Source organism: Phyllostomus hastatus, unplaced genomic scaffold (genome assembly GCF_019186645.2).
Source record: "Phyllostomus hastatus isolate PE091 unplaced genomic scaffold, TTU_PhHast_1.1 phas_scaffold_385, whole genome shotgun sequence".
NCBI classification, from domain to species: domain Eukaryota; kingdom Metazoa; phylum Chordata; class Mammalia; order Chiroptera; family Phyllostomidae; genus Phyllostomus; species Phyllostomus hastatus.
Window position 1 is genome coordinate 7,644,630 of NW_025334026.1, and position 22,190 is coordinate 7,666,819.

The 22,190-nt window shown below is 38.6% G+C and overlaps 1 protein-coding gene across 1 annotated transcript in view; it reads left to right on the forward strand.

Moving 5' to 3' along the window:
- Window positions 1-22,190, forward strand: part of LOC123806514 (S-adenosyl-L-methionine-dependent tRNA 4-demethylwyosine synthase TYW1) — a 181,116-nt gene that overhangs the window by 65,559 nt on the left and 93,367 nt on the right. The window contains exon 10 of the mRNA XM_045819700.1: window positions 11,914-12,032. Within this exon, the coding sequence (XP_045675656.1) occupies window positions 11,914-12,032 (119 nt within the window). The remainder of the gene's footprint in view (window positions 1-11,913; window positions 12,033-22,190) is intronic.

Consider the following 22,190-nt stretch of genomic DNA (forward strand, 5'->3'; position numbering starts at 1 on the left):
TCTGTCTACTCGTTCCATCTATTTCTACAAAGAAGTGTTGAAGACTCCAACTCCTCAGGTTTCTTTATCTGGGAATGACATGATTTCTCCCTCACTTTTGAAGGGCAGTTTTGCCAGGTACAGATTTCTTGGTTGAGAGTTTTTTTCTTTTAGCACTCAGTATTTATCCATTATGTTCTGGCTTCCAAAGTTACCGATGAGAAATTGGTAGATAGTCTTATTGAAGATCCTTTGTATGTGATGATTAATTTCTTTCTCACCATTTTCAAGATTTGAAAATTTGATTATAATGTGTCGTGGTGTGGGTCTTTTTGATTCATCTTATTGGAGTTTGTTGAGCCTCTTGGACACTTCATTGTCATGTCTCTTTTCAAATGTGGGAAATTTTTAGTCATTATTTCTTCATATATTCTCTCTCCACCTTCTGACACTTACGATGCACATGTTGTTCCACTTGATGATGTCCCTCAGGTTGCATGGGCTTTCTACTTTTCTTCATCGTTTTTTCTTTCTTCCCCTTAGCCTCAGTAATTCCCATGGTCTTATGTTCATGTTAACTGATTCTTGTGCAAATTCAAATATGTCTTTGAATTCCTCTAATGAATTTTTTATTTAAATCATTATACTTTTGTACTCCAGAATTTCTTTTTGGTTTTTCTAAGGCTTTTTATCTCTTTGTTGATGTTTCTGTTTTGTTCACTCATCATTTTATTGCCTTTCTTCATATCTTCCTTTAATTCATTGAACATCTTGAGGACAATTTTTTTTTTTAAGTCTGCCTGATATATCCGCCATGAAATATTTTTCAGGCACAGATTCTGTTGAATTATTTTTTTCCTTTGATGGGCCATACATATTTTTATGTGTCTTTGTATGCTTTGTGATTTTTTTATTGTTGTCATTGAATACTGGGCATTTGAATCTAGTAATGTAACTCTTCCCCAGAGTATTTTTGTTTTGTTTTCTTGTTTTCTTATTTTATTTTTGTGGGCTGTTTCTGTACTGAGGATCTGGCTGAGTTGTAAACCTAACGTCTTCTCAAATATGCAGTTTTTTTTAATGTTGTAGCTTTTTTTATGTATGAGCCTCCTGAAAAGAGAAAAACAAAAAATGAAGGGCAGATAAAAATAGGGAGTGGCCCTTTAAGTCTTCTGGAAATCACTTCAGCCTGAGGGGGCGTGGCTTGCAAAGATGACAGGAGGTACAACAACAATGTCTGGTCATAGTCTCCTTGTCTGCCCTTCTGTGATTAGAAGCAGCAATCAGAAATCAGGACACAGATTCCCAGTATTTGGAGGACAGGGTCATTTCTACCCGCCCTAGCACTCCCAAGCTTTGCGCAAGCTGTGCGGGGAAGAGGTGCACAGCTGCCTACCTTGTGGCTGATGTTGGTGTATGGGTAGTTCTTGCTCTTTTAAGAGCTGTAATTGACAAAAATTAACCACCTAGGCTTTTCCTTGGAAATTGGAAGCCTTCATCAGACCTCAGAGTTTCAAAAACAGTTACATCAGACAGATTCTCTAGTGCAGTTGTCTAGGTGGGGAAAGCAGATTTCTGTTGCTTCCTGCTCCTCCATCTTTCTCAAATCCTCCTTGTGGGGCAGAGATGGGCAGCCCGGTGGATGGAGAGGACTCACTGCAAGGGGGCAGACTGCATAAGCAAGGAGGGTCTGGCTAACCCCTGGAAACTAAAGACTCAAAACCTCTAGCTATAAAACATTGTGGGGGTTGTGAAGGCAGGAGAAACTCCCAGCATCACAGGAGAGTTTGTTGGAAAGTGGGGCTAGAGTGGAGCCAATGAGCAGCATTGTTCCCTCTCTGACCCCTCCCCTGTTGTGACACACAATGCCACAATGCAGCAAAGAGGGTTGCTCTGCCCTGGCAAATACCTAAGGCTCTACCCTCTTACAACTTAACAGGTGCACGGAGTTGAAGAAATAAGGCCCAAATGAAAGAACAGGTCAAAACTTCAGAAAAAGAGCTAAGTGATGAGGAGATAGACAACTTATCTGATGCAGAGTTTACAACACTGGTAATCAGGATGGTCACAGAATTAATTGAGCTTGGTAGCAAAATGAAGGAAGAAATGAAAGCTACACAAAGTGAAATAAAGAAAGATGTATAGAGAACCACCAGTGAAGAGAAGGAAACTGGGATTCAAATCAACAGTTTGGAGCAGAAAGAAGAAATAAACATTCAACCCGAACAGAATGAAGAAACAATAATTAAAAAAAAAATGAAGAGAGGCTTAGGAACCTCCGGGACAACTTTAAACATTCCAACATCTGAATCATAGGGGTGCCAGAAGAAGAAGAGGAAGAACAAGAAATTGAAAACATGATGAAGGAGAACTTCCCCATTTTAGCAAAGGAAATAGACTTCTAGGGAGTCCAGGAAGCTCAGAGAATCCCAAGAAGTTGGACCCAGGGAAGCCCACACCAAGGCACATCATGATTACATTACCCAGGATTAAAGAGAAGGAGAGCATGTTAAAAGCAGCAAGAGAAAAGGAGACAGTTACCTACAAAGGAGTGCCCATAAGTCTACCAGCTGATTTCTCAAAAGAAACCTTACAGGCAAGAAGGGGCTGGAAAGAAGTATTCCAAGTCATGAAAGGCAAGGACCTACGTCCAACATTACTCTATCCAGCAAAGCTGTTATTTAGAAGGGAAGGGCAGATAAAGTGCTTCCCAGATAAGGTCAAGTTAAAGGAGTTCATCATCACCAAGCCCTTATTATATGAAATGTTAAAGGGACTTACCTAAGAAATAGAAGAAGATCAAAAACTATGAACAGTCAAATGACAACAAACTCATAACTACCAACAACTGAACCTAAAAAACAAATAAAACTAAAACTAAGCAAACAATTAGAACAGGAAGAGATTCACAGAAATGGAGATTACATGGAGGGTTATCAGTGGGTAAGGGGAAGAGGATAGGGATAATGGGGGAGAAGTTACAGAGAATAAGAAATAAAATTGGTAGGCAGAAAATAGGGGGATATTAAGAATAGTATAGGAAATGGAAAAGCCGTAGACCTTATATGTACAACCCATGGGCATGAAATAATGGGGGAAGTTCTGGAGGGTGGAAGCAGTGCAGAGTGGAGGGGGATAAAGGGGAGAAAAAAATTGGGACAACTGTAATATCATAATCAATAAAATATACCTAAAAATCCTCCTTGTATTTGTATTATTTTTTAAAGAGTTCGTGTAATCAGTTTGGAATTTATTTTGCTCTACGGCATGGAAAAAGTACCTAAGTTAGGGGTAAGCAAACTTTTTCTTAAAGAGCCAGATAATGACTCTTTTAGGTTTGTGGGTCATGTGATCTGTGTTACAACTTCCCATCTCTGTCATTGTTGCACAAAAGCAGCCATAGACAATAAGTAAATAAATAAGGATGACACTACCTCAACAAAGCTTTACTTAGTTACAAACAGTAGACTGGCTTTGGCACATAGGCTGTATTGACCTGTGCACTGTGCTCTTCCTCCCTGTCAAAAATTGAAGAGTCTGAAATTTTGCGCTACTTGCAAGCTAACAAGTTAGCCAGGCACAGTTTCATGGATGGTGGCAGGAGATAAGGCCAGCTTATTACTCATGATAATAGCAGTAACCAGAACATCATCATTTTTTTCTGGATCCCAAGTCCCAGCTCCAATAAGGCAGCCCTGTGGGGACCAGATAACATCTGCACATACGTTATAGAAGAGGACCCCTACACTCAGGAAATATGAATCTTTTATAATTAGGAATAATTCTGCTTTGAGGGACACATCTTTTGTTAAATCTTCACCTGAGGATATGTTTATTGATGAGAGAGAGAGAGGAGGAGAGAGTGGGAAGGAGGGAGAGGCAAGGGGCGGGAGAGAGAGAGAAACATTGATGTATGAGAGGAACATTCATCAGTTGCCTCGTGTTTGTGCCTTGACCAGGGATTGAATCCACGATCTAGATATGTGCCTTGACTGGGAATAGAACCTGCAACCTTTTGGCACATGGGATGATGCTCCAACCAACTGAGCCACCTGGCCAGGGCAGGACACTTTTTTATTATACTGGTTAATAAAGATAGCTATCATTTTGCTGCAGAAGGACACACTGTCTTCCAAGGCTATTGTCTATACAAACCTTTTTGGAAACATAGCCTAGATAAAGGCAGTCAGTGCCTCTTTTTGCAAGATGTTCAGAGAGACCCATCAAGAATTGTATGCCTCCTTTCCTCCCCCATTCTTTGTTTTCAAATTGATGTGTACAGATCCTGCCTAGTGATAGTGTCTTCTTTTCATTTATTGTGGCTCTAAGGGGCTACAGGTGTATTTTCTCAGGTTCTTACTTACCTCAAGGACAAGAATTCACAGATTATTGAATCCCAGGTTATGCATATTCCCCCCCTAGATTCATAATATGAATTCTAAGCATGTGCTGCTCTCCAGTCTTCTCCCGTTCCACTTTGGTCATCCTCTAATTTTCAGATGCAGGTGCACATCATTTGGAAATGTAATATTTGAAGACCTCTGGTTTGGATAAGATGGCATAAACTCTCCCTGCATTCCTGTGGTGTGCATGACTCTAAGCCATGGAATACACAAGAGGCAATCAAACAAGGTGGTAAGAGTAAGCCTGGCTGGTTTGGGACCCAAGAGGGGAGGAACAACAGACCTGCAGATGTCTTACATTGCCCCCCACCTAAGGAAGAAGGCAACTCTGACCCCATGTTTCCTGACTCTTAATCTTGCAACAGATGGCCACCCATGAAGGCTCATTTCTCACAGTATAGAATGGGAATGCCTTCAACATGATTAGGTGAGCCCAGAGCCACTGGCAAAGGGGGTTGATTTGAAACCCCACTAACAATAAGCAGTTGAGCAAGTACTTTCCTTTCCTGCTAGGTCTGCAATTTCCCTCTCCTGCCAAAAGATATGAAGGTATCTGAGTGAAATGGAATGATGGAGTTCCTTCCCTACCACCCCATCCCTCTAACAAGTGACCTGGCTGTGGAATGCTCTTCTCTCCTGCTGGACCTGAGGCTTCCTTCCTTCACTGAGAGATACCATGTAATTGAGTGGCACTAGCAAGAGGGACCCCACTGCAAGAAATGGCCTAGCCAGGGAAGCCTCTTTGTCTTTGTGGCCTGAGACTTCCATCTCCTACTCAGAGTTACTGAGGCTTCCAGGGACCATTGGCCAGGGTGACTGCCACCCAGATAGCCTTCTGTGGGAAGCCTGCTGGCCTGAGACTTATCTCCTCTATTGATAGGCACCCCACCACTGCTAGTAGCAGGGAATCCAAGCAGGGCAGTGGACCCTTGCCTTTTGGCTTATCTTGGAAAACCCTTCTGTCCCAATGGCAGCAGCAGATACCAGTGGGGACCCAAGCAAAATCACACTGCAGACATTCTGAAAATTTAAACTGCCATTGGAACCGCAGCACTTACAAATACTCTGGGACTGCACACTCAACCTAAACAAAGTGACTGCATGCTAAAATAAAAAATAGAGTCAAGACTTCTAATATAATAGGCATTTGTCTGCGATGCAATAAAAAATCACCTGTCACATCAAGAACCAAGAAAATCACAACTTGAAGGGAAAACACAGTGAACTAACACCAACATCAGATGAATCAGATGGTGGAATAATCAGACAAGGATTTTAAAGCACCTGTCATAAAAATGCATCTGTTACAAATTTTCTTGAAACAAATGAAAAAATAAAACTCAGCAAAGAAATGGAAGTTATAAAAAGAACCAAGAGGGAATTATACAACTGAAAAATACAATAATGAAACAAAACACTTACTGAAGGGGCGCAACAGTAGACTAAAGATTGTTGGGAACTGCCCTGCCTGGTTTCAGGAGCTGTAACCTCACCTGCCGCCCCCCGCCCCATGGCTAAGGCTGAGTGAGCGACCTTCAGACCATAAGCCACTAAGGAGACAAAGCTTATCTCCTTGGCAGGGGTGCTGCCTCTGCTCCTTTTACTTCACCCTGCCTGGCTCCCAATGCTTAATTGGTTAGCCAATGACGGGTAAGATTCCTTAAGGGAGGAGCGACTTAAGACAGACATGATCACAGGGGCCCCCAGGGAAGGACATGAGGGGCTGTAGAAAAAGGGGGTGATGGACCCTCACCCCTTAGCTTTGACATAGCCTGAGTCTTCATTCTGTCTGCAAGAAGTCTCCTAATCTCTTGGCTGCCGTACTTCCCCTGCCTGACTTAACCCTGAAACAATGCTGGAGGTGGGTGCTGCACTGTGCTGGAAAGGGTGGGTTCCCTAGGGTGATCAGGCCTAAGAAAGTGCATAAAATCCTATGAAAGCTGCTTTGCTAAGACCCTCAGTTTAAATAATAAGGGTTCAAGCCTGAAATGAGTTTGTTTCCCCAGAGTTTAATGGCCCTTTAACTATCTGACCCTGAATCAGGATAAGCCCTCAGAGTTCTTTGAATGTTATCTATTGTTTAATCATTTCTGCCGGACAATGATTGATGAGCTTTATTCCTGTGCAAATTGAACCCAATAAAAGCCTGTCAAGGCAAGGGTCGGTGCGCTGTCCTCTTGAGAGGGTGGCCAAGGCGCTTTGAGCTTTTTCTCCTCTTGAGAGAGAAGCTGTGCTGTCCCCTTTCGTTTACAGGACTCGGTATAGCCTGTGTGAATTTGCCTCGTGTCTCATCCACAATGTGGAGGACTGCATGAGCCAGGATCTGCATCAAAAGATAAGAGAGGTCAGGGTCAATGACCTTAGCAGATTAGTAGAATGATATGTGAACGGGACAAGTCAAAAGAACATACCCAATCTAACTACGGAGAGCACACTCCAAACAGGATAAAGGCATAGAAATACGCACCAACACACCTTAAAATTAATTACTTAAACGCTAAAAAAATAGCTTTTTTGCTATCCCTAGCATCTTGAAAGATGCTAGAGATAAATAATATATTAACATCAGTTTGATATCACATTTCTTATCTGAAATCATGGATGCCAGAGGGAAGTGGCATACATATTTCAAGTGTTAAAAGAACTGTCAACCATGAATTCTATGGCAAAACTATCCTTTGAGAGTAAAAATAAAGACATTACCAAGTAAAAAATAAACAAAAATAATTTGTTGCTAGCAGATCTTTCCTTAAAGATTGGCTAAAGGAAATTCTTCAACCCTAATGAAATGATAAAAGAAAAAGTCTTAGAGCACCAGGAAGGAAGAAAGAATGATGGAAAGAGCATAAATACATGTACGTATAGTAGGTGATCATTTTCCTCGTGATTTTTATAAATCATATTTGATGATTGAAACAAAAACTGTAGTATCATGTGATACTCAACAATATATAATTTATTTTTAAAAATTTTTTTAAAAGATTTTATTTATTTTTAGAGAAGGAAGGAAGGGAGATAGATAGATAGAGAAACATCAATGTGCGGTTGCTGGGGTCATGGCCGGCAACCCAGGCATGTACCCTGACTGGGAATCGAACCTGTGACACTTTGGTTTGCAGCCCACGCTCAACAGTATATAATTTAAAAGAGTGAAAGTTGATGGTAGGTATCCACATTTTACCTCAAATGGCAAAATGTTGACATCAGTAAACTGTGGTAAGTCATGTATGCATATTGCAATACCCAGAGCAATCACTGCAAAAATTATCCAAAGAGTTAGTCAAAACACAATATGAATTAAAACGGAGTTCCAAAAATGTTTAAGTAACCTGAAGGAAGTCAAGAAAAGAAGAACAGGAATGACAGTCAGAGGAAACAAGAGGGGCATTTTATAATGATAAAAGGATCTATCTACACTGAGTATACACTAAACATCATAGACTCAAATAAAGCAAAAATAAACGTAGCTGAATGGAGAAATTAAAAATATCCACATTTATGGTTGGGGACTGCAGTCTTCTCTCAGAAAACTACTAGAACTATTAGACTGCAAATCAGCAAGGAAATAGAAAATCTGAACAATACAACTTATAGGATCTAATTGATGTATATTTAACATATCACCCAACAACAGCAGAATATATATTTTTCAAGCACTTCTGGAAGAGTCACCAAGATAAATTATAACCTTGGCCATAGAACAAACTTCAGTGGATTTACAAGAACTGAAATCATGTAGTGTGTTCTCCCACCATAATGGAATCAAATTTGAAATCAATAATAGAAACAAAAGGAAACTTGGTAAATTTGTGGAAATAAATTAACACATTCTTGAATAAGTCTGTCTTTGAGGAAGTCTCAAAGAAAATGAAAAAATACATAGAACTGAATGCTAATAAAAATAAACTATTTGTGGAATGCAGCTCAAGTAGTACTCAGAGGGAAATTTATAGCAATAAATATATTAGAAATGAGGAAAGATCTCAAATCAGAAATTAATGAAATCTAAATAAATGTTCATGGATTAAAAGATTCACCATAGTAAAATGCCAGTTTCCCGAAGTTTGGTTGTAAGTTTCATGCAGATCCCATTAAAATCCCAGTAAAGTTTTTGTAGTGACAAATAAGCTTGTTCTAAAATTTATAAGAAAAGGCACCTAAAATATCTTAAACAGTGTTGACAGAATAATAAAATGGGAGGAGTTATCCACACTCATACTTTAGCTTATTCTCACTTCGCTCATCAAAACTGTGTGGTGTTGGTGGATAGACATGTAAATCAATACAACAGAATGGAGATTTCAGAAATAAACCCACAAATAAGTTTAACTGATTCTTTATAAAGTCAAAAGTAGTTCCTTAGAGGAAGGATAACCTTTCCAGCAAATGGTGCTGGGGCATTTAGATATCCTTAGGCAAAACAAGCAAATAAATTAACAACAACAATAAACTACACCAGAAGTACACATGCAAAAAAAAAAAAGGCATCTTAAACTTCACACCTCTTGTAAAAATTAACTCAAAATGAATAGTGAGTTTAAATCTAAAGCATCAAAGTATAAAACTTAGATAAAAACCAGTTTTTTAAAGAAAAACATGCCATCCCTCTTTTTAATGTCTCCATCCCTTTATCCTTTTTAGCCCTTCATTACTCAGTTTGGACATCCCCTCTGGGAAGTTCTCATTGGTCCTGCAAATCGGGCTGGATTGGTCATCTGTCCCATGGGTGCAGTAATACCACAATGGAAAATTGTTTTTCCTTTGCTTGCTCAACATCTGAGTCTGTTCATGTGCAGGAAATTCCCTATAAAATGGGCTTTGTTTGGAACCACCCTCCACTGCCTTCCTCAGAAACCAAGGAGGGCTGATACTGCTTCTTGCTACCACACCTTGACAACCTGGGTGTCATCTAGGATAGTTGTTCTCTTCAGCCCAAGACTTTGAGTTGGGAGTGAGCAATGGGAAGGGCCTGCGACATGAAAGACTTATTCTTGTGCTTTTGGCAGCAGCTTTTCTTTTTTTTTTTTTGGGGGGGGGTGCTGGTGACTAACCAGAGAGTGGTGGTGTCTATAGTAGATGGATTTTGAGGGATTTGAGTGGTGATCCTGTGGTCAGTCTTCCTTCACTCCTTCCTTTCTAAAGATTGTATGAGCTATGAGATCCTTTCAACAAATTCCTTTTTTGACTAGCTAGAGCCAGTTGCTTTTGCTTGAAAACAAGTCTCGATAGATTCAATCATCCTATCATGGTATTAGCCTTTTGCCCACTTACTTGCCATTTTCTCACACAAGATCCTGAGTACGGGCTTTGTCTTACTCATCATGTACACAACATACTTGGGTCTATTAAATTCTCAGTAAATGATGAAAATGTGCATGTCTTCCATTCTGTTTCTCCATTGGCATGATAGTGGAAATTACCCTGTGTTTAACATTTGGTGGGCTTTTAATTTTGCAGTGCTATTTATAAGGTTTGAATGTTTTCTTTACCTTCTTGAATATTTTATTGGAAATCCTGAAGAGTTTGTAAGCACCACTATCCTGAACAATATTTTTCTTCCTTCACTCCTTTTTTCCCCCTTAAGAATATTTGACCTTGAACAACATGGGGGTTAGGTGCCCTGACCCTGACAAGTGGAAGCCTGCATATAACATTTGACTCCTCCAAACTTAACTGGACACCTTACCAGTTACACAAATAGCTGATTAACACATATTTTATATGTTATTTGTATTATATACTGTATGCTCACAATACAGTGAACTAGAGAAAAGAAAATGTTATTAAGAAAGCCATAAAGAAGAGAAAATACATGGACAGTATTTATTGAAAAAAAGTCTTATCTGAGTGGACCTGCACATTTCAAACCTGTTTTGTTCAAGGGTCAGCTGTACTAAGTGATAAGGATGGGGAACTCCTTTTATCAGGACAAAAAGTGAGACTTTCTAATCATTTGATGTAATAATCAAGCTGGTTGATTTTATGTATAATTTTCTTTCATTGTGGACAGTGTTATAATATTAGTACACTGATGTGTAATGTACACACATACACATATAGATATGTATAAAGGCTGCCTAATTGTGTCTCCTTGTTTGTTGCTGTTTTTAAATCCATCATGTTTCAGTTACTTAGGCTTAAAGTCTCACTTATCTTTCCCCTCTTGTGGGGAAGGCCACTGTCTACAAGTACCTTTTTAGTACCCTTTCCCTCTCCTCCATTGGTATTATGAGCCAAGTCTTGATGAATTCTCTTGCATGACTTCCTCACAAGTTTCCCTTTTACTGAAATGAAGCCAACCTTAACCAGAGCTTTTGGACACATGTTTCTTATTATACCTTATAAAGCTTGATGCTATCTTGTGACTCCACCCCTAATTATATGCAGTATTTTTTCAAACTACCTATTCTTCCTGTTGTAGTTTTACCACTCACATATTACATAATAGGGTTTGTTTTTTTTTAAATAATCTGCTTCTTATATCCATGTGGTTTATCTCTTCAACAGTCTCATTATGTTCAAATTCCACTGTTGACATGGAATGTACTTCAGGATGCATTCCCTGTTCACCCTCCCTCATTCAAACCAGGGATATTCTGTCATGTGATGGATACCCACATTTTCTGGAGACTGTGTGATCTACCCCTTGGCATTATGTATTGTTATTATTTGAGACAATTGGATGGATTTCAAAATGAAAGTATCAGTGGTCCTTCCTGTAGAGCTTTCAGAGTTAATGAATTTTAGGTATTTATTTGGTTTTAGAATCATTATCAAAACATTATATGGTGTGGGGGAACCCCAAAACCCCCAAATTTATTTATAAAAATTGTATATTTATTCTTACATGTTTGAATTTCAGTCACCTTCAAAGTCCTCTCCATGTGATGCAATACACCTATCGAGACATTTTTCCACTGCTCAAAAGTTTTTGAACATGTTCATTTTGATGCCTTTTAGTGCTTTTGCCATTTTTTGTTTCACCTCTTTCCACACTGGCAAAATGTTTCCTCTTTAGGACTTTTTTCTCCTGAGGAAACAAACAAACAAAAAGTCGTCTGTTGAAGTGAGATTGGGTGAATAGGGAAGGTGGCACATAATGGGCATGGGGGGTCATGTTATTTTTGGTGAAAATAGACTGAACACTCAGTTCGGTGTGAGCAGGCGCACTCATAAATCATCCATCATGAAATAGACAAATGCACTGAAAGGATTTCCAAGAACAATTCACTGAAGCCCCAAACAGCCTCTCAAAACAAGCCAGCTTGTGCACTGATACAGATAAGTTCCTAGAACACCTCACCTTGTGGGGAAAGCTGTACTCCAAGGGCTGGCCCTCCAGAGGATAATTCCACTTTTTGGGGGGTCCCCCCCTAAAATGCTATAGTGTTAATTTTCTACATTGTGCAGCTACCCGTAGGTGTATTTATGGTTATAAAACATGTTTGTTTTTTCTTTTTAAATAATGCCTTGGTGTTTTGTTTCTATGCTTTGAGGGTTTTATTTAAATTATCATTTGTTTTTCACTCAGTCAATGCTCCGAGGGAGAGGAGGTTGCTATAAACATACATTCTATGGCATCGAAAGCCATCGTTGCATGGAAACCACCCCGAGCTTAGCATGTGCAAATAAATGTGTCTTCTGTTGGCGGTGAGTAAAAATTAATGGCCATGGTGATCAAATATGTAATGATCTGTGATAATCAGTCTGCCTCACACTGCACTCAAATATACCTAAGCTTTGATGTTTCTATAATTATTTCCTTTCCTAATATTATGTATTTATGCATTTGGTTGTTTTCATGACCTGTTTTATCAGAGACTTTTCAAGAGTCAGTCTTTTTGAATCACTTGATTTTAGCTTTGTGAATCCTCCTCATTGTATTTTTATTTCCTTGTTCACTATCTACTACTATTTTTGTTTATCTGTTCTTTTTCTAACTTAAATTGGACCATTAACTCATTAATATTCAATCTTCTATGTCTTTAACTGTAAATTTCTAAGTATTTCTTCAGCTACATTCCATAAATTTTGATTAGTTAATTATTCAATTGTAAATATTTTCTAATTTCCATTATGACTTCTTTTTAACTCATGGGTCAAAGAAATATTTATTTAAAAAATTACAGCCTTGGCCAGTGTGGCTCAGTTGGTTGGAGCATTGTTCCATAATTGAAAGGTTACAGGTTTGAATCCTGGTGAGGGCATATAACCGGGGTTGTAGGTTTGACCTGGTCCCACTGTGCAGCCTCTGTCTGGGTGCATGCGGAGGCAACCAATCGATGCTTCTTTCTTGCATAGGTGTTTCTGTCCCCTCCTCTCTCTCTAAAAAAGCAAGTGTAAATAAATGTCTTCAGGTGAGGATTTAAAAAACAAATTACACCTAAGTTAGATTTTAGGGGTTATGTTTTGTTATTAACTTTCAACAAAATTGTATTATTGTTACACGGTTTGTACATGATTTAATCTAATCTAGATTATTTAACTTATAATTTTTTAAAAAATTATGTTTTGTTACATGCTGTTACAGTTATCCCAATTTTTTTCCCTTGGCCTCCCTCAACTCAGCACCCCCCACTCCCTCAGGCAATCCGTCCACCATTCTTCATGTCCATGGGTCATGCATGTAAGTTCTTTAGCAACTTCATTTCCTGTGCTGTACTTTACATCCTCATGGCTATTTTGTAACTACACATTTGTACTTCTTAATCCCTCACCTCTTCACCCATTCCCCCACAACACCCTCCCATCTAAAAAGCATCAAAGTGCTCTCCATGATGGAATTCTTAGGATTATTACTGAAGTGGAATCGCTGGGTTTTGACAGTTTCAGGTTTAACTTTTTAAGGAAATACATGACTGTGCTTTCTCCATGGACTTCATGAAAACGGGTCATTCAGTCTGCATTTTAATGTCTGTTTTTTCCTCAATAAAAGGTTTTTGAGGTTCATCTGTATCTTTAGGTATATCATTAGTTTGTTCCTTTCTGTTATATGGCTTTACCACCATTTGCTTATCTATGCACTTCTAGTTAAATATTTGAGTTGTTTCCAGGTTTTAACTGGATTATGAATAAATTAGTATATAAATCTTCTGCAGACAAGTATTTTAATTTCTCTTGGGTTAAAACCTGTGTATAGAATTGTTGGATTTTTAAAAGTCCATTTGGACAATCTGTCTTTTAACTGGTTTTGTTTTTTGTTTTTTTTTTAATATATTTTATTGATTATGCTATTACAGTTGTCCCATATTCCCCCCTACCCTTATTCCCCTCTGCCCTGCACCACCCCTTCCACCCACATTCCCCCACTTTAGTTCATGTCCATGGGTCATACATATAAGTTTTTTGGCTTCCCCATTTCCCATACTCTTCTTAACCTCCCCCTGTCTATTTTGTACCTACCATTTATGCTTCTTATTCCCTGTATCTTTTCCCCCATTCTCCTTCCTCCCTGTCTCCACTGATAACCCTCAATGTGATCTCCATTTCTGTGAATCTCTTCCTGTTCTAATTGTTTGCTTTGTTTGTTTTTGTTTTTGATTTTTTTAGGTTCAGTTGTTGACAGTTGTGAGTTTGTTGTCATTTTACTGTTCAGAGTTTTGATCATCTTTTTCTTAGATAAGTCCCTTTAACATTTCCTATAATAAGGGCTGGGTGATGATGAACTCCTTTAACTTGACCTTATCTGAGAAGCACTTTATGTGCCCTTCCCTTCTAAAAGATAGCTTTGCTGGATAGAGTAATCTTGGATGTAGGTCCTTGTCTCCTTTCCTCTTGCTGCTTTTAACAGTCTCTCCTTCTCTTTAATCCTGGGTAATGTAATTATGATGTGCCTTGGTGTGTGTTTCCTTGGGTCCAACTTCTTTGGGATTCTCTGAGCTTCCTGGACTCCCTGGAAGTCTATTTCCTTTGCCAGATTGGGGAAGTTATCCTTCATTATGTTTTTAAATAAGTTTTCAATTTCTTGTTCTACCTATTCTTCTTCTGGCACCCCTATGATTCAGATGTTGGAACATTTAAAGTTGTCCCAGAGGTTCCTAAGCCTCCCCTCATTTTTTTGAATTCTTGTTTCTTCATTCTGTTTTGGTTGAATGTTTATTTCTTCCTTCTGGTCCAAACCATTGATTTGAGTCCTGGTTTACTTCCCTCACTGCTGGTTCCCTGTACATTTCTCTTCATTTCACTTTGCATAGCCTTCACTTTTACCCTTATTTTGTGACCATACTCAACCAATTCTGTGAGCATCCTGATTACCAGTGTTTGGAACTCTGCATCTGTTATCCTGGCCATCTTGTCATTACTTAGTTCTGTTTTTAGAGCATTGATCTGTTCTTTCATTAGAGCCTTTTTTTTTTTTTTGGTCTTGAGGCAGGTGTTGTGATGTAAGGGGCGGAGCCTTAGGTATTTACCAGGGTGGGGCAACCCATTTCACTGTGTTGCAGTGCTGTATGTAGGTGGGGGGTCCAAAAGGAAACAATGCCACTTGCTCAGCTTTCATTCTGCTTTCATTCACTTCCCCTACTACCCAAAGCAAACTGGGCCCTTCTGGTGCTGATTCCTGGGTGGGTGGATTTGTGTACATTTTAGGACCCTGTGGATCTCTCCAGTGAACTCTCCTGTGAGGCTGAGAGTTTCTCCTGCTGCTGCAACCTCCACAGGTTTTTACCACCAGAGGTTTTGAGTGTTTAGTTTCTTGTGCTGGAACCCTGGGTTGTGTGGTCTGACTCGCTCCCCAGTTCTTCCTTCTGGCTTCTCTGCACGTGAACATGGGACCACCTGATCCTCCAGCTGCCGCCTTGCTGAGCCTCCTCTCTGCCCCATCTGCCGGTCTCCACCCTCCTACTGGTTTGAATGAATGTTTCTTCTTTAACTCCTTCTTTGTTGGACTTCCATACAGTTCGCTTTTCTGGCAGTTCTGGTTTGTTTTTAAATTGGTTGCTGTACTTCTTTTGGTTGTGGGAGGAGACAAAGTATGTCTAGCTATACCTTCATCATGGCTGGAAGTCCCTTAACTGCTTTTGTTTAATTGGTCAGACTTACAGTGATTGTTGGTACTGAAAAATTATTGATAAATGTTTTTTATTCTTGTATTTGTACCTTCTCTTTATTTGCTTTTCTACATTTTTGTCCTTTTTTTAGCATTATTTTTTAATATATTTTATTGATTATGCTATTACAGTTGTCCCATTTCCCCCCTTCACTCCCCTGCACCCTGTACACCTCCTCCCACCCACATTCCCCCCTTTAGTTCATGTCCACATGTCATACTTATAAGTTCTTTGGCTTCTACATTTCCCATACTGTTCTTACCCTCCCCCTGTCTATTTTCTACCTACCATCTATGCTATTTATTCTCCGTATCTTTTCCCCTCTCTCCCCCTCCCACTCCCCTGTTGATAGCCCTCCATGTGATCTCCCTTTCTGTGGTTCTGTTTCTGTTGTAGTTGTTTGCTTAGTTTGTTTTTGTTTTTGTTTTAGGTGTGGTTGTTAATAATTGTGAGTTTGCTGTCCTTTTACTGTACATATTTTTTATCTTCTTTTTCTTAGATAAGTCCCTTTAACATTTCATAAAATAAGGGCTTGGTGATGATGAACTTTAACTTGACCTTGTTTGAGAAGCCCTTTATCTGCTCTTCAATTGTAAATGAAAGCTTTGCTGGATAGAGTAATCTGGGATGTAGGTCCTTGGCTTTCATGACTTGGAATACTTCTTTCCAGTCCCTTCTTGCCTGTAAGGTCTCTTTTGAGAAATCAGCTGACAGACTGTTGGGCACTCCTTTGTAGGTAACTCTCTTCTTTTGTCTTGCTGATTTGTCTTGCTTCTTTCTGATTACAGAAGAGACTCCAGGCTTATCTTGTGTTTTCTCTATGGATCTATAGTTTCTTTTATTGGGGAATGGTATTTAGAATCCAAAATTTGGATGTTTGGTGTTCTCATTTCTGTGGGGTTGTTAGTGCTTCTTGGCCCTCTCAGCAGATAGAAGTAGGAAATACATGTATATGTGTGTCTCTATTTGTGTATATTAAAATACAAAACCGCAAAATCATGAGTTTTCATTGCTCCCTCCAACTCTAGTTAGCAGCATTGAGCTCATTCTAGAATTTTCTTTTTGTTTATTTATAATTTTTTTCTGTGACATTGGAAAACCTGGCCTGGCTTTTCTTACTATAACATATTAATTTCAACCCTAGTATGTGCATATGAAGGACTTTCAGAATTGCTAGCTGACACCTTTGTTAGAAACAGATTTGTGTTTCCTATGATGTCTGTCTGGCTTTGGTATCAGGGTACACCACTGATCTCGTAGAATAAGTTAGGATGTGTTCCTTCATGTTTTGGAAGAGTTTGAAAAGGATTGTATTAACTCTTTTTTTTTTAATATATTTTATTGATTATGCTATTATAGTTGTCCCATTTTCCCCCCTTCACTCCCCTCCACCCTGTACACCCTCTCCCACCCATATCCCCTCCTTAGGTTATGTCCATGTGTCATACTTATAAGTTCTTTAGCTGTTACATTTCCCATACTATTCTTACCCTCCCCCTATCTATTTTCAACCTATAATCTATGCTACTTTTTCTCTGTACCTTTTCCCCCTCTCTCCTCCTCCCACTTCCCTGTTGCTAACCCTCCATGTGATCTCCATTTCTGTTGTTGGTTCTGTTCCTGTTCTAGTTGTTTGCTTAGTTTCTTTTGGTTTTGCTTTAGGTGTGGTTGTTAACAATTGTGAGTTTGCTGTCCTTTTACTATACATGTATTTTCTTTATCTTCTTTTCTTAGATAAGTCCCTTTAACATTTCATATAATAAGGGCTTGGTGATGATGAACTCCTTTAACCTGACCTTATCTGAGAAGCACTTTATCCATTCTAAATGAAAGCTTTGCTGGATAGAGCAATCTTGGATGGAGGTCCTTGCCTTTCATGACTTGGAATACTTCTTTCCAGCCCCTTCTTGCCTGTAATGTCTCTTTTGAGAAATCAGCTGACAATCTGATGGGAACTCCTTTGTAGGTTACTGTCCCCTTATCTCTTGCTGCTTCTAGGATTCTCTCCTTCATTTTTACCTTGGGTAATGTAATTATGATGTGCCTTGGTGTGTTTCTTCTTGGGTCCAACTTCTTTGGGGCTCTCTGAGCTTCCTGGATTTCCTGGCAGTCTATTTCCTTTGCCAGATTGGGGATGTTCTCCTTTATTATTTGTTCAAATATGTGTTCAATCTGTTGCTTTTCCTCTTCCCCTTCTGGTACCCCTATAATTCGGATGTTGGAACGTTTAAAGATGTCTTGGAGGTTCCTAAGCTTCTCCTCGTTTTTTTAAATTCTTATTTCTCCATTCTTTCCTGTTTGGTTGTTTCTTTCTTCCTTCTGGTCCACTCTATTGTTTTGAGTCCCAGTTTCCTTCCCATCACTATTGGTTCTCCATGCATCTTTCTTCATCTCTTTTATGGTAACCTGCATTTTTTTCATGTAATTTGCACCCTAAATCAACCAATTCTGTGAGCTTCCTGATCACCAGTGCTTTGAACTGTGCATCTGATAGATTGGCTATCTCTTGGTCACTCAAAAGGATGAGTCCTGGGGCATTGATCTGTTCTTCTGTTTCAGACATGTCTCTCTCTTTCTCTCTCTCTCTCTCTCTCTCTCTCTCTCTCTCTTTTTGGTTTGGTCGCTCTTGTTACGGTGAGGGGCGAAGCCTTAGGTGTTTACCGGGGCTGGGCACCCCAGTCGCTAGATTGTGACGTTGTATGCGGGGGTGGGGGTGGGAGGGAACAATGGCGGTAGCTCCGTTCTCATGGGACCTCAGTCCCTTCTCTGGGATCCTGGGTTGTGTGCTCTGCCCTGGTCCACAATCGCCACCTCCCTGGGTCTGCCAGCTGCTGCTTGCATACTCAGGGTCCACCTGCTGCGATCTTGCGCGCCCCAGATGCCTTACGTGCTCCCAGTTGTCTTACGCGCCCAGCTCTCCCTGTTTTCTGTACGCTGCAACCCGTGTCTGGCTGCTCCTCTCCGCCCCTCCTACCGTTCTGGATGAACGGGTCTACTTCAACTTCTTGGCTGTCCGACTTCCATTCAGATAAATTCTCTGTCAGTTCTGGATGTTACTCTGCCTCTAAATTGTTGTTGTAATCTTGGTTGTGTGTGGAGGTACGGTGTGTCCACCTATGCCTCCATCTTGCCGGAAGTATCTTGGTATTAACTCTTTAGATGATTAGTGGACTTTAGTGAAACCTGTTCCTGGGCTTTTCTTTGCAGGGAGATTTTTGATTCCTGATTCAGTTAGTTTTGTTAGATGTTTGTTCAGATTTTCTGTTACTATGTGAGTCAGTGCTGGCACTTTGTGTGTTTCAAGGAATTTTTGTGCATTTGATTTGATCTGTCTAGTTTGTTGGCATATAGTTGTTCATAGTATCCTCATAATCCTCTTTATTTCTGTAAGGTTGGTAGTAATATTTTCAGTTTGATTTCTGATTTTAGTAGTTTTAGTCTTTTATTTCTTAATCCAGGTGAAGATGATTTGTGAGTTTGCTATCTTTGCAGGAACTACCTTTTGGTTTCATTGATTATTTTTTAAATTTATTGAAACTTGTTTTCTGACCTAACAGGGCCTGCTTCAAAAATGTTCTATGTGCACTTGGGAAAAAATGCATATTCTGATGTGTTTGGATGTATTATCTGTATACGTTGTAGGTATTATAGATTTATAGTATTGTGCAAATGCTCCATTTCCTTTTCAGTCTTCTGCCTAGTTGTTCTGTCCACTATTTAAGATGTGGTTTTGAATTCTGTGATTACTAATGTAGAATTATATTTTTCTCTTCAGCTTATAAATTTTTGCTTCAGTTTATAACTGTTACATCTTCTCGAAGGACTGACCCATTTATCTATATGTAATGTTCTTTTTTTGACTCATAAAAATTTTTGATAAACTCTTGTGTGGTGCAAGTATAGCTATGTTGGCTCTCTTTTGGTTACTATTTGCACAAAATATCTTTTCCCTTTTACCTTCAACCTGTTGAGTCTTTGCATCTAAAGTGAATTTCTTGTAGATAGCATATTGATGATCTATTTTTTAAAAATCCATTCTGTTAATCTGGCTTTTCATTAGAGAATTTAATTAATTTAATTTTGTTGTCTGTATGTTTTACATCCTTTTTCTTGCTTTTTTATTACTGCCTTCTTTTGTGTTTGGCTTTTTGTTATGTACCACTTGATTCCATTCTGTTGGTTTTCTGTACACTTTTTATTTTCTTGGAGGTTATTACAAGGGGATTATAACTAGCCTATTAAACTTCTAACAATCCACAATTAGTTCTCTTTATTTATGGTAGTTATGTCTGTAAAGCTGCATGAATGTTACATTGGCAAATACTAAACTATCACTTTTAGGGTAGATAAAGGATTAAGTTTCTGTAATTTTCTTGTCTCAACATTTTAATCATTTTAATATATAACCTTGTTTCGTATGTATTTCTGCTTAAAGGCACCTTATTTAATGTGTTGTTGAGTTATTAACATTGAGTGTATGGCTAATGCACTATATATCTCATGCCTGCATGAAGCTTATTTAAATATACATATTTTCCCCATAAAGGCACATTATAGCTTTCTTGCACTTAGGAACACTATACTGCACTTCATTACAGTGCTTGGGAGCTACTTTCAATAGCAAAATCACCAACAAAAAGCACAAAAATGCAAAACACAGAACATAAATTGACTGCCTAAAGAAAACTTGTTTACATTATGAGAACTTAAATAAGAAGGCAGAAGAAGCACTGCCTTGTTTGACTTCATCTGGGCATATCTGTACCAGGTGACTCAAAATGTTGGTTTCTCTGTGCCTGGCCATGGATGATCACCACATGCCTCAACTATTGATTTTGGCAACAAAAACGTTTTAGCAAGTGGGTGATTTAGCTAATATGGAATCAGCAGACAATGAGGTTTGACTCTGTTGAACTGTTACCACCTTTGGTTCAATAGGATTCAGAATATTTCCTCATATAAAACTCCATTCATTCCCCTGTATGTTGTTGTCACAAATGACAATTTTATACATCGTGTGCCTGCTCACATAGATTTATGATTGCTGTTTTATTCCTTTAAATTATGTAGGAATAAAAAAGAAGATTCAGAATCCAAAATGCAATAATACTGACTTGTATATATAACCTATATAATTGCTTATATATATATATATATTTTAAATTTCTTTGTATAGTTCAGATCTGTCTAGTGTCATTTAATTTCTGTCTTGAGCATTTCTCGTACACAGGTCTTCTGGTGATGAATTCCTTCAGCTTTTGTTTATCTGGGAATGTCTGAATGTCTTCAATTTTGAAGAATAGTTTTGCTGAATATAGAATTTTTTGCTGACATATTTTCCTTTTACCGTTTTCAGTATGTCATTCCACTGCCTGCTGACCCCCCTGGTTTCTACTGAAAAATTGGGTCTTAATTTTATTGAGGATTCCTTATATATTTTGAGTGTCTTCTCTTGCTTCTTTCAAGATTATTTCTGTTTCAACAGTTTGATTATAATGTGTCTTGCTGTGGATTTTTAAAAAATCATCACCTGAGGATATGTTTTTATTGATTTTAGAGAAAGAAAGGGACAGAGAGAGAGAGACACCTTGATGTGAGAGAAAAATGTTAGTTGGTTGCCTTCCATATGCACCTTGATCAGGGATTGAATCCACAGCCTGGGTATGTGCCTAGACTGGGAATTGAACCCTCAGCCTTTTGGTGTACAGGATGATGGTCCAACCAACTGAGCAGCTTGGCCAAGGTGGTGTGGATCTCCTTGAATTTATCCTACTTGGAGTTTACTGAGATTTTTGGATATGTAAATACATGTCTTTTTTCAAATAGGAAAGTTTTTAATCACTGTTTCTTCTAATATTTTTTCTGCCCTTTTCTCTCTTTCCTCTTGTTTTGGGACTTCCATTATGCATATATTGCTATTCTTGGTGGTGTTCTACATGTCTCTAAGGCTCTGTTCATTTTTCTGTACACTTTTCTGCTACTTAGGCTAGATAATTGATATATCTTCAAGGTTATTGATTCCTTTTTCTCAAAGTCTGCTCAAATATGATATTGAAGCCCTGTACTGAAATTTTCATTTCAGTTATTAGTTTTTTATAGCTAGTGTGGTTTTTGTTTTTTGTATGTTTTTTTGGGTTCTCTTTTAGCATTTGTATCTCTTAATTGATACTCTGTATTTGTCGAGACATTGTTATTCTGGTGTCCTTCAGCTTTTTGTTCATGGTTTCCTTTAACTCTGAGAATGTTTAAGACAGTTGATTTCAAGTCTTTTTCTATTAAGTTTGAGGTTTGAGCTTCATCGGGGAAAGTTTTGTTAATTTCTCCTGGGAATGGGCTGTACTTTTATTGTTTCTTTGTATGCTTTGTAATGTTTTATTGAAAAAATCACATTTTGAATATTATGTGTTAACTGTGTAAATCAGATTTTCCCCATTTTTCAGGGTTTGTTTTTGTTGATTACTCTGGGTTTTAGTTGTTTGTTTGCTTAGTTTTCCAACCTGTTTTTGTACAGATTCTATTCTTTGTTGTGTATAGTCTATGAAATCTGTCTCTTAGTGGCTAGCAAAGGTATTAATAGACATTTACTTGACTGTATGGACCCAAAGAAAAAAAGAGTCTTTGTACTGTGCTTGGGGGGATTTCTTCCAAGTTTAGCTAGGCTGTTTACAACTCTGCCTTACCCCTCACTTCCTGCTTGTGCTGAGTCTAACAGTCAGTTGTAGGTGAAAGTTTTGGGTCTTCTCATGTCATTTCCTAGTAT